Source organism: Silene latifolia, chromosome Y (genome assembly GCF_048544455.1).
Source record: "Silene latifolia isolate original U9 population chromosome Y, ASM4854445v1, whole genome shotgun sequence".
Taxonomy (NCBI): Eukaryota; Viridiplantae; Streptophyta; class Magnoliopsida; order Caryophyllales; family Caryophyllaceae; genus Silene; species Silene latifolia.
Genome location: NC_133538.1, coordinates 366,877,980 through 366,890,357, shown reverse-complemented (window position 1 = coordinate 366,890,357; position 12,378 = coordinate 366,877,980). Strand labels below are relative to the sequence as shown.

The 12,378-nt window shown below is 39.4% G+C and overlaps 1 protein-coding gene and 1 non-coding gene across 2 annotated transcripts; both read left to right on the top strand.

The window, feature by feature from the left end:
- Positions 1–7,253: 7,253 nt before the first annotated feature.
- On the top strand, positions 7,254–11,152 carry LOC141631793 (uncharacterized). The gene is made up of 3 exons (XM_074444417.1): positions 7,254–8,053; positions 8,101–8,297; positions 8,484–11,152. Exons 1-3 carry the CDS (start codon positions 7,254–7,256, stop codon positions 11,150–11,152), a joined length of 3,666 nt encoding a protein of 1,221 aa, XP_074300518.1.
- A 197-nt stretch (positions 11,153–11,349) lies between these two features.
- Positions 11,350–11,456, top strand: LOC141635980 (small nucleolar RNA R71). The gene has a single exon (XR_012540628.1). It is a non-coding gene; the product is annotated as a small nucleolar RNA R71 (small nucleolar RNA).
- Positions 11,457–12,378: the final 922 nt, after the last annotated feature.

Genomic DNA, 12,378 nt, shown 5'->3' with positions numbered 1-12,378 from the left:
TATTTCATCAAACATAACATGTGCATAAGTTGAGATCACAACAAGCAAGCAAATAAATTATGAAAACATATTAAATTAAGCATGAATCATCCCCCGTGTTGGTTTCCCCTAATTACCCATTAACCCTAGTTAAGGAAACTACTCATCATTATCAAGTTTAACATGTTAACAAGGTTGTCAATCATATTAACAAAGCAAAACATGATGAATAAATGAAGATGATTAACAATAATTAATAATGGATTAAGAGAGTTATACCTAATGATGATTCCAAAATAATAATGCAAAGAATAATAGAAGTACTTGATGATTGATGGAAGGTTGTCAATCTCCCAATAAACCCAAATAATCTTCAATTATCCAAAATAAAAGATGAACAAAAGAGAAATTAAGGAAATGAGTTTTGTATTAATATTTGATTTGAAGTTGATTATAAGATTAAAGAGAGATTAGAATAGTATAAACTATACTAAAGATTGATAAGAAGAACATGATAATCTAATTAGACTAATGGGATATTTATACTGGGGATTGGGCGCACAAATTAGGGTTACTAAGGGCTTAAATGACGATTAAGTCTTTGAGGAATCGCTCCTCTCAAGAAAAGACGCGAGTCTCCTTTTAGCTAGTCTTCCAAAAATATGAGCATCTCAAATGAAGAAAGAAGGGGACGTGCCCCTCTAGAGTACAATCCGAGCGTCCAAGGGTCGGGACGGGCGGATTGGGGAGCTGCTGCACGAGCTGCTTGGTGGCTTGGACGAACGTCGTGGGGAGCTGTTGGACGGGCGTCCCGATGGGTGGGACGAGCGGGTTCTGGCTCAGCTTCCTTTTCTTCTTTTCTTCTTCCAACAATCCTCCGGGATTTTTTCAGGATGCAAGGATCTTCTTCGTCTTTGCCCATCTACTACATTATGTACAAAGGCCTTCTAGTCTTGTCTTCTGTTTTATGCTTGGTCATTAGATTCGATCAATTTAGCTCTATTTTGCCATGAAAATGCAAGGTTTGCACTCCTCTCCGACCAAGGAAACAAAACCTCAAAGAATATGCAAAACAAAGGACTAAAGATAGTAAATGACCCAAATATGCACTAAAAAGCAGAGGAACGAGGCTAATTCGGGGACTAAATATGCTCAAATACTGATCACATCAAATATCCCCAAACAGAACCTTTGCTCGTCCCGAGTAAAGAGGTGACAAAACTAGGACCCTTATTTAAACTATCCTACTAATATAGCCGATATGAGATAATTAGCGGGTCTCACTCCGCCCCTTCAACTCACAACAAGACAACCATGAGGTAGGATGCCTTCTTGAAAGGCAAGGTGGGTCTTGCCAAAATGGCGACACATCCAAGCATCTACAAAAAGAATAGCCACTTTCCTCATCTAAGTGGCGAAATTTATCTAAAGGGGAAGCAATTCCAGGGTACACACTCCTTCATCGATATGGTTTCTTCAAACTACTAAGCCTTGAAGGATACCAATAAATCACCTCCAAGTTGTGTCAGGCTAGGGTACCTTTGTCCTCAATCGTTAAATGCTTTTGTCAAGAATAGACTCCCTATGGTGTTAGGAACACTGGAGGATCGCGGAATTCCCCTTCTTGCCTAGACAAGAAGAAGGGTCGTCCCCTCTCTACCATGCACAAAAATGGATACGATGGATAAAGGGATCAATAGTATTTGAGTTTTATTTGGGAGTTTGCTTTTTGTTGTTGTTTTTTCCCCCCAATTTCTTGTCGAATTTGACATTTGAGAACAGTTTCTTGCCATTTCTTTTGATGTTTGGCATTTGAATACTTGACAACTTTTCGATTTTTGCATTTTCTTTTGAACAATTTCAAAGTCACCCCAATTAGTAATGAGAGTGCTTTATATTTGAAGCATAGAAGTTTTTATTTTTGTTACTCCTCTTTTCTTTTGATGCATTTGCAAACTTTTTGAATTTTTATTTAATTTCTTGAACTCAAATTTTGAACAATTTTTCTGCCCATTCCCTTTGATGACAAAATGTATGGTAGAACATGGATGAATGATGGTTGCATGGTTTCAAGGGTCACCTTGGAATAAGCGGTAGCCAAGGAGTTATCACGCCACAAGGTACTCTTTACTAAGCCTTAATCCATGAGTCAAAGGATACTAGCATGACACATCCTAGGGTGTTTTACAAGTATTCTAACAAGCAAAGTCTTAAGAAGAAAAAGCATCTACTAGGGCCTATATACACTTGTAAAGCTTCCCAAATAGACGGTTTTACAAAAAAAATTCCTAAATGAAACTATATGCCATGATGCACTAACATATATACATCCTAATGCATATGCTTCTACCAACTAATATGTCAAATAATTTAAATGCAAGTCCTAAATTCACCTTGTTTATACCGCATCAATAAAAATAAAGCCACATAGTCATTAACATAAAGAGGAAAAAGGAGATTGGAAAGATCATACCATGCGGTCTTCTATATCCTCATGTCTCGGATGTGGCGTAGTCAATCAATGTGAACAAGGATGAACAAACATAATATATACAAAAAAAATATATAAATCTATACTAAAAAGGAATGAACATGTTTTTGGATTTTCAATTTTTCAATTTTTTTTGGATTTTTCGAAATTTTTGGTTTTTTTGGATTTTGAATAAAAGTCAAGTTAGAATTTCCCATCCCCACACTAGTATGGGCATTGTCCTCAATGGCCAATACGATAGGAAATTATGCAGTGAATATGCATGATTTCTAAACTAAATGCAAACTATACCTAGCTACACTACATGATGCGTGTGTTTTTCTTATGGCGGAGAGCATAATTTAAATTAGCTCCCAATGTATATGCATGGACTTCCCCAAGCCAAAATAGACATTATTTCTAACGTCATGAATTTCGGGGGAGTTTATGCACATGGAATGCAATGGATGAAACTACAGATTGTCATTTTGGATTTTACAAGTTGGGAGCAAAGATAAAGAACGCCTTAATGAAGCCAAGGTGTTAGTCCTCTAATGTTGCTAGGACTCCACAAAATAAATGATCAAGATAAAATAAAAACAAGAGAAGTAGACAAACCATAAGGGAGGTGTAGGAATGTAAGAGCCTCCAAAGTTTGCTAATCCTCACCCATTGTATCATCATCATCATCATCATCATCTCTTGAGGCATCATCAACCTCCATAGATGTGGAATAATGTCCACTCTCACTTTCACTTGCTTGTTCTTCTTCACTTTCCTCTTCTTGAGCTTCTTCTTCTTGAACCTCTTCTTCTTGAACCTCCAACCTTGCCTCATGGACTACCAAATCCTTTGACAATTGTTTTGCTTGAAGAGCTAGTTGCCTTTTGGAAAGTGTCTTCTTTGGGGGTGCCTTGTTACCTCCTTTAGTTCTTGCCATTCTCCTTTGCTTGATTACACCAATGAAAGGTTGAAATCTTCAATTTTTAGTTATACCCAAATAGATTTATGATGAATGAATGTTGCTTTGTATCCTAAAAATCGACTCAAAGGTTGAAGATTTTGGTGTTTGAATCACTTATTGTTGCAAAAGGAGTGATTAATTTTTGTTGTGAGGAAGTTTGGATTTGATTTGGTTGAGTTTGGCTGAGGAAATTTGATTTTGTTGATGGAGAGGATGAGGGTTTTTGGGATTTTTGGGATTTTTGGGTAGTGGGTAGTGTTTGTATGTTGAAGAAATGAGAATGAAAGGGAGAAAGAGGGTTTAAATCAACCGTTATTTTTGAAAACGCAGCAGAGGACGAGCGGACCAGGCATCGGGACGGGCGGATTCTTCAATGTTTCGCTCAGGAAAAGACGCCACAGAACGAGCGTCTTGCTTCTAAGACGAGCGGGTTCCTTGGGTAGGGACGAGCGTCTTTCTGGGTGGACGCTCGGATTCATTTACAGAGAAAATCCCAGATTTTTGCTATTAAAAAGACGAGCGTCTTTTGTGAAGGACGGCCGTCCAGAACAAGACGAGCGGATTCTCAGCTGAGACGCTCAGATTCTTTTACAGACCAGTTTTTTTATATTCTGCAGCTCTGCCAGACGAGTGTCTGGTGACTTTGGACGCTCGGGTTCTTCCGGACGAGCGGATTGTCCATTTGGATGCTCGGATTCCTCCTTGACCACACGGATTCAGGTCCATGTGTGGGTACATCATAACCCGTGTCATTTTCGTTCTTCAATCCTCGTGTTCTTCATTGTAGGGGCACTACAAAGGCATGAACAGCCTAGACAATTGTTATCCCCACACTAAGGTAAAGCACTACACATCAATAAAATCATAAGTCCCTCCCTCACTTCTCTCAAAATGATGAATATCTTAATCAAGGCACAAAAATATAAAACAAAAAATGACAAACAAAATGCAATGTAATAATTGAAATGCAAGTTAGGGAGTTAGAATATTTACAAATGGTGGTTTAGAGAGGACTCCACCAAACTCTCATCCAATGTGAGATGTCAAGGGGGCATGTTCAAGGTGTTGTTGATGTTGCTCAACACCTTGAAGAAGTAGTCGAAAGCTTGCTCATTATCTTGATAAAGGTCCTCAATAGATTTTTGTACTTGTTGTTCTCCATGTTTGGTTCATAGCATTACCAATATAGGGATTGAATATCGCTTCGAACTCATCATCCCAAAAACCGCAAACTTCATCTACTTGATCATTAAAAATTTCTTGAGTTGATAGAGACAACTCTCCTTCTTTCTTGTCTTGGCCAATGAGGCCATCTTCTTCACTTGTCATGATTGAGCTTTTCAAGCTCTCATTGTTTCTATTTCCTTGCTCTTTTGATGGAGCATCATCCACTTTCTTTTTCCATTGAAATTCCAATTTATTCCTATCATCCTTCCGGCTATAATGATCAACCATAAAACACGGCTCATGCAATCGGGGAGCTCTCATGGTCTTGTCAAGATTGAAAGTGATGGTTTCATCTCCCACTTCAAGGGTGAGTTCTCCATGCTTCACATCGATCACCGCTCCCGCGGTGTGCAAGAAAGGTCTTCCTAAGATAATAGAAATGTTGGAGTCTTCTTCCATGTCAACAATAACAAAACCCACCGGGATGAAGAATTTTCCAATTCTCACGGGAACATCTTCCCATACCCCTAAAGGTGTCTTTGTTGATCTATCCGCCATTTGAAGCGTGATGTTGGTACATTTGAGTTCTCCTATTCCTAGCCTCTTGCTAACCGAATATGGCATGACACTAAAACTTGCCCCAAGGTCACATAAAGATTTGTTGATTGTAGTGTCGCCAATAGTGCATGGAATGGAGAAGCTTCCCGGATCCTTGAGTTTTGGAGGTGAACTCCCTTGAGGGATGGCACTACTCACCTTAGTGAAGGCAATAGTCTCAAGCTTCTGGATTGATTTCTTTTTCGTAAGGATGTCCTTCATGTACTTTGCATAGGCCGGAACGTGATTGATCAATTCCGCGAAAGGAATTGAGACTTCTAAATTCTTCACAATTTCAATGAATTTTCCAAGTTGGTCATCAAACTTAGGCTTAGCTTGACGACTCGGGAATGGAAGTCTAATCACGTTGGGCTCCTTCTCTTTGGCCTTTTCTTCACTTTTCTTTGAAACTTCTTGATTGGTGGGTTCTTCTTCCCTATAGTTTTGCACAACTCTTTCCTTGTAACTAGCTTCCACAACTTCATCCTCAACTTGCTTCTTTGGTCCTTCATATCTCGTACCACTCCTCAAGTGGATGGCGCTAACCGTTTCATGTCTTGGGGGATTACTTTGAGGTGGTAATTGCCCCTTTTGTCTTTGAGAGTTTGAAGATGCTAGTTGGGTCAATTGAGTTTCCAACATTTTTGTGTGGGCTAGGATGTTGTTGATGGTAATGTCTTTTGGTTGGCTATCTTTTTGCATTTGAGTGAAAAATTCTTGATGATTCTTTTGCATTTGAAGGACTGCTTTTTGAACACCAAAACCTTGGTCATTTTGTTGATTGTATGGAGTTTGATTTTGATCACCTTGGTTTTGGTTGAAAAAGGGTCTTTGATTTTGGTTTCTCATGGGAGGTGGGGTGTATGTTGGTTGAGGGTTTTGAACATTTTGGCTTTTATATGAGAGATTTGGGTGGAATTTGGTGTTTTTATTGTAATAGTTGGAATAAGGGGTACCACTTTTGTATGCTTGAAAAGCATTCACTTGCTCATTCGTTCCCCTACATTCACTTTGGTCATGTCCCAAAGTTCCACAATTCTCACATATCCCACTTGGGATTGATGAAGATGCCACCATGTCATTAACATGATGCTTTGGTGATTTTGAGGCTTCTTCAAGCTTAGCCATAGCCTTCTCAAACTTCAAGTTGATAGTATTAATATCAGCACTAAGTTGAGCACCCAATTGAGTAATAGAGTCCACTTCATGCTTTCCTCCTCTAGTAGCCTTGCGAGGTCTACTATATTGTGAATTATGGACCGCCATTTCCTCAATCTTATTCCAAGTTTGATTGTCGTCAACTTTGGTGAACATGTAGAAACGGATCATGAGAGAGAAAGAAGAGAGAAAAAGCTCTAAAAATTAGGTCATTCATTCCTTGCTTTCTGTGCTGCCGTCATGACAATAATGGCGAGATCATCCTCGTCCAAAACAAATTCTGCAACAAAAAATCCAAAAACTTCATCTCCTTTACCAAATAACAACCAAAAAAAGACAGGTCCTTCGCCATCGGAGGTTAATAAAGAGAAGAACGTCAATGAAATCGTGGGTTTGGCTCCCTTCGACTTGGAAACAGTTGAAGTCGATGAGAATGGGGAAGAGTGGGTTGCCCAGGGCAAAAAGAAGAAAACTTTAGCCTCTATTCCTGAAGAACCAAAAGAGATGCTGCAGTTTACAGTTGAAGATGTGCGTGATGAGCTGAATTTTTGGAAACCTTCAATATACTGTTTCATCTTGGGTGCAAATCCTCCTCCAGAAGTGGTGAAGGGTTTCATTCGAAGGATTTGGGTGAATTTTTCAATTGATAAGGTATCCTTCCTTCCTAGTGGCATTTTTCTCGTCCGTTTTATGAATGAACAGAGTAAGGAGGCCGTTCTCAAACAGGGGCACTTCCTGTTTGATAATAAGCCTTTGATTTTTAGGAATTGGTCTGCTCATATTGAGTTAACAAAAGAAAATGTTATGAATGTGCCTGTGTGGATCAAGTTGTGGGATTAGCCTCTTAAATTTTGGAGTAAATGCCTACCTAGAATTGCAGGACTAGTTGGGAAGTATATTCGGAGTGATGGGTCAACTATGGAAAAGACTAGGTTAGGTTTTGCTCGGGTTTTGATTGAGGTTCCCTTTGGCAAGAAACTCCCTGCCTCTGTGCTTTTCTTAGATGAATTCTCTCACGAGATTAAGATTGAAGTAGAAAGTGAATGGACACCCATTTTATGCAATGAATGTGGAGGGGTAGGACATGAGAGTATTTCCTGCAGGAAACCAAAGCAGAACATGGCTCCTAAGCCTGTTCCTACCAACCAGAAATGGGTCCCCAAGCAGAAAGCTGTGGTTGTACCTCAACCTATCCCTGTGACCTCTCCTGTGAGTGTATCTGATACTCTTGTGGTCTCTAAGACTCCTGAGGAAATCCAGCATAAACTGCAGGTCTCTTGGTCCAAGGATGGTAAGTATGGACAGCCTCCTGCTAGGCCAGTAATTACTCTTAGCAGGCAAGACATAATACGTGCTGGCAAAGCTAATACTCATTTAAGTCAGTACACGTTCCAGGATGCTCTTAACAATGCTGCCAAAAAAACTGGTGTTGGAAGTGTTTTAGTTAATAATCCTCCAAGAGTTGGTGTGGGTACAAGTGGTAGTGCATTACTCCCCCTGGGAGTGATGTATAACATTGGATTCTGGAACGTGAGGGGACTAAATAGCTCATCTAAGCAAAAGCAAGTTAAATGGTTTCTACATTCTCATATGGTGGGTCTATTTGGTCTCCTTGAGACAAAGGTAAAGCCTTTATCTCTAAATTCTGTTAGGAAAAGTGTGTGTGATGGTTGGTCTCTCTCCACTAATTCTTCTATCATTCTGGAGGCAGAGTATGGGTACTTTGGAATCCCTCTCTCTTTTATGTGCATTTTGTTCATTACAGTGCCCAGTCTATTCATATGATGGTTACTGAAATTAGCTCCAATTTCAAGTTTTTTTGCACCATGGTTTATGCCTATAATGATACCACTGATAGGAAAAGTTTATGGCATGACCTATGTTCTTTTGCTGATTCAATTGATGATCCTTGGATACTTTGTGGTGACTTCAACTGTGTCCTTAAATCCTCTGAGAGACTTGGTAGGTCTTTCATGATTGTTTAGAATATTGTCAGATGATGGATAGCCTAGCTGCTGGATCCTATTATACCTGGAATAACAAGCCAGGAACCTCAGACTAGAGTTTATTCCAGATTAGATAGGGTTCTTGTTAATAATCACTGGATTCACCATAGACCTAATGCATATGCTCATTTTTACAATGAAGGCATTTTTTATCACACTCCTTGTATTATCCAAGAGCCTGCTACCTCTATGAAAGAGAGAAGAAGTTTTAAGTACTTCAATATGTGGAGCCAAGTGCCTGAGTTCAAGCCTTGCATCATTCATCATTGGAACCAGCCTTGGCATGGGACTAAAATGTGCAAAGTTGTTATGAAATTGAAAAGTCTCAAGAGACCTCTGAAAGATTTAAACAAAGACTTATTTGATGATATTGAGAATAGTGCAGTTCATGCGTGGAAGATTTTAGACAATATCCAAGATCAATTGAGGACTGCCCCTGGTGATTCTGCTCTTTTTATTAAGGAAAAGGAAGCTGCTGGTGTTTACAGAGAGTTGCAAGCTGCCTGTGACAGTTTTCTGACTCAAAAATCAAAAACCACCTGGGTAAATCAAGGGGACAACAACACTAGGTATTTTCATAGTCTCCTAAGAGCAAGAAGTGTTAAAAATAAAATTTTCCTCATTGAGGATACTGATGGTAAAGTGCATTCTGATGGATCCCATATACAGTCTGCCTTTTTGAAGTATTATGAAACTTTACTTGGGACTGCTGGGCATACCACCCCTGTGTGTGCCTCTGTGGTTCAGCAAGGTCCTATTTGTAATTCTGAGCACCACTCTATTCTTCTGGCCCCTGTCACTAAGAAGGAAATTATGAAGGCTTTCTTTTCTAGTGACTTCTTTAAAGATTCATGGTCTGTTGTTGGTGATGAGGTGTGTGATGCCATTTTGGATTTTTTCCAGTCTGGTAAGATGTTTCAACAGATCAACCATACTTTCATTACTTTGATCCCAAAAATTGACAATCCTCAAAATGTCACACAATTTCGTCCTATATCCTGCTGCAATATCTTATATAAAGTCATTTCTAAAGTTCTGTACACTAGACTCTCCTCTGTTTTGCCTTCTATTATCAGTAAGAATCAAGGAGGGTTTGTTAAGGGGAGGAGTATTGCTGAAAACATTCTCATTTGCCAAGATCTTGTGAGACTCTATAATAGGAAGGTTGTTTCCCCTAGATGTTTGATGAAAATTGATCTAAAAAAAGCCTATGATTCAGTGCATTGGGATTTTGTGGAACAAATGCTTAATGCCTTAAATTTCCCTACTAAGTTTATTCAACTGGTTATGATTTGTGTAAGAACTGCTTCTTACTCTTTGGTGCTTAATGGAGAGAACTTTGGGTATTTTAAGGGGGCAAAAGGTTTGAGGCAAGGGGATCCTATCTCCCCCCTCCTTTTTACCATTACCATGGAATACCTAAGTAGGATTTTGTCTCATGTTACTGCTACTATGCCTTTCAAGTTTCACCCCCTGTGTAGCCATCTCAAGTTATCCCACCTCATGTTTGCTGACGACCTACTTCTCTTCTCTAAGGGGGATACTACTTCCATCATGATTCTTCTTAGAGCTTTTGCAACCTTCTCTGTAGCCACTGGTCTTCAAATGAACTCTCTGAAATCTAACATCTACTTTAATGGGGTTACTTCTAGTGTCAAATGTGATATTCTGCAGGTCTCTGGTTTTTCTGAAGGAGCCTTGCCATTTAAGTATTTGGGGGTGCCTATTTCTGCTGGTAGGCTCACTGTTAAGAACTGCTCCTGCCTTATTGAGAAGATTACTGAAAGAATCCATGGTTATGCTGCCAAAAAATTATCTTATGCTGGTAGATTAACCTTGGTGAACTCTGTTCTTACCACTTTATATACCTACTGGGCTTCTATTTTCATTCTGCCAAAGGGAGTGTTAAGGAGAATTGATGCTCTTTGCAGGAATTACTTATGGGATGGATCAACTGAGTATGTTAGATCCCCACTTGTTAGCTGGGAAAAGGTGTGTGTACCAAAAGATGAAGGTGGACTTGGTATTAGGCATAGCATTGCCTGGAACCTTACTTCAATCTGTAAGCTCTCCTGGTGGATTTATTCTAGTCAGGATAGCCTGTGGGTACAGTGGGTACACCACATTTATATGAAAGATGTTCCCTGGTCTCTTTATCAACCTAAAAATGATGCTCCTTGGACCTGGAAAACTATTTGTAAGGTTAAGGACAAGTTCACAGCTGGTTTTTCCTCTACTGGACTGTGGTTGCCATGTCCTTCTGGTTACTCAGTTAGTAGTGGTTACCAGTGGATCAGACAAAAATATCCTACTGTTACTTGGAATAAAATGATTTGGAATTCCTGGTGCATTTCAAAGCACTCTTTTATAAGTTGGCTAATTGCTCGTGAAGCTTTGCAGTTGAAAGATAAGCTTTCCTTGCTGGGAATTATTCCTGATGATATTTGCTTTCTCTGTGGCACAACACCTGAAACCCATCAGCACATGTTCACTCAGTGCTGCTATACCATAAAACTGGTTGCCTTGCTCAGTCTGAAGTTGAATATTGGTCTGCCTGTAGCTAATCTCTTAGTCTGGATGCAGACTAAACCATGGGCAAAAATTAAGAAGCAGGTTACTCTTGTTTGGATTCAAGCCTTGTACTATGTTATCTGGCATCAGAGGAATAAGGCTAGACTTGAAGGGGTTGTTCAACGACCTGAAAAAGTTTTTCAGCAGATTCAATGCTTACTTAAATGTCGATTTTTAGGGTGGCATATTTGTATTAAACGGAGTAGTGATAGGGCTTGGTTTAAGACAGTAACTTATTAACTGCCTTTTACTTAGCCTTAGAATTGTATCCAAAAATGGATAGTTTGTAATAGCTTATTTATGATCTTAATGAGAATTTCTAACCTTCACCAAAAAAAAAAACTTCGGTGAACATACCATTTGATCCCATGTTGAGAATGTTTCTTGAGTCTTCATAAAGACCATTCCAAAATTGTTGTACCAAGAACCACTCGCTAAGTCCATGATGAGGACATGAGCGACAAATTCCTTTGAATCGCTCCCAAGCTTCATACAAAGATACTTCATCCCTTTGCTTAAAACCCGTGATTTGATCTCTCAGCATGTTAGTCATTTCCGGAGGCTAGATTTTTTTTGTAGAAAGCTAGAGCCAACTTCTTCCAAGAGTCAATTACAAGAGTAGCCTTATCAAGGCTCTTCAACCATTGTTTTGCGGTGCCAATTAGAGAAAAAGGAAATAAGACCCATCGAATTTGGTCTTAAGTCACTCCGGTTTGTGAAATCGCATCACAATAGTCACACAAAGTTTCCATGTGGGAATGAGGGTCTTCACTAGGCATCCCCCCAAATTGGCTTATTTCGACTAATTGGATAAATGCGGATTTTGCAATAAAATTTCAGGTTAAGTGTTGTGGTGTGGGAGTTCCATTGGGTAGGTTCTCCTCGGTTGGTACGGAATGTGATGAAAACTTAGGCATTGTGGGTTGATTGTGTGATTGATTTTGTGTTGGGTTCTCCTCACCTTCTCTTGCAAAAGGGTTGATGAACTCAATAGTGTTTGGTTGAATATCTACAACCTCACCAATACCTCTCAAAGTATTTCTAGCAAGTCTTCTATTGGTTGTCAAAGTCCTTTCAATTTCATGATCAATGGGTAACAAGTTACCTTGTAATCTTCTAGACATGCAAAATATCAAACAACTTGAAAACAATTAGAACAAACCTTGAGGAGTTTTACTTCCCCAAGGCAAAGAAAGACACAACTAATAACAATCAAAGAAAATCAAATCATGTTAACACCGTCCCCGGCAACGGCGCCATTTTTGGTCGGTCCGCTTTGAGCTTAGATTTCGGTTACTTGTCATTAGGAGCACCTAGACCAAAACAATATTTATAACTTCACAAAAAACTCTACTACTAGTAAAGAAGCAAGTAAAGGTCAGATCCCAAGGGACGGGTATTGATGTAGGATTTTCGATTGCAAGTAGTGGTGTCTAGGGGTGTCACAATTTGGGTTGAGATAAGAA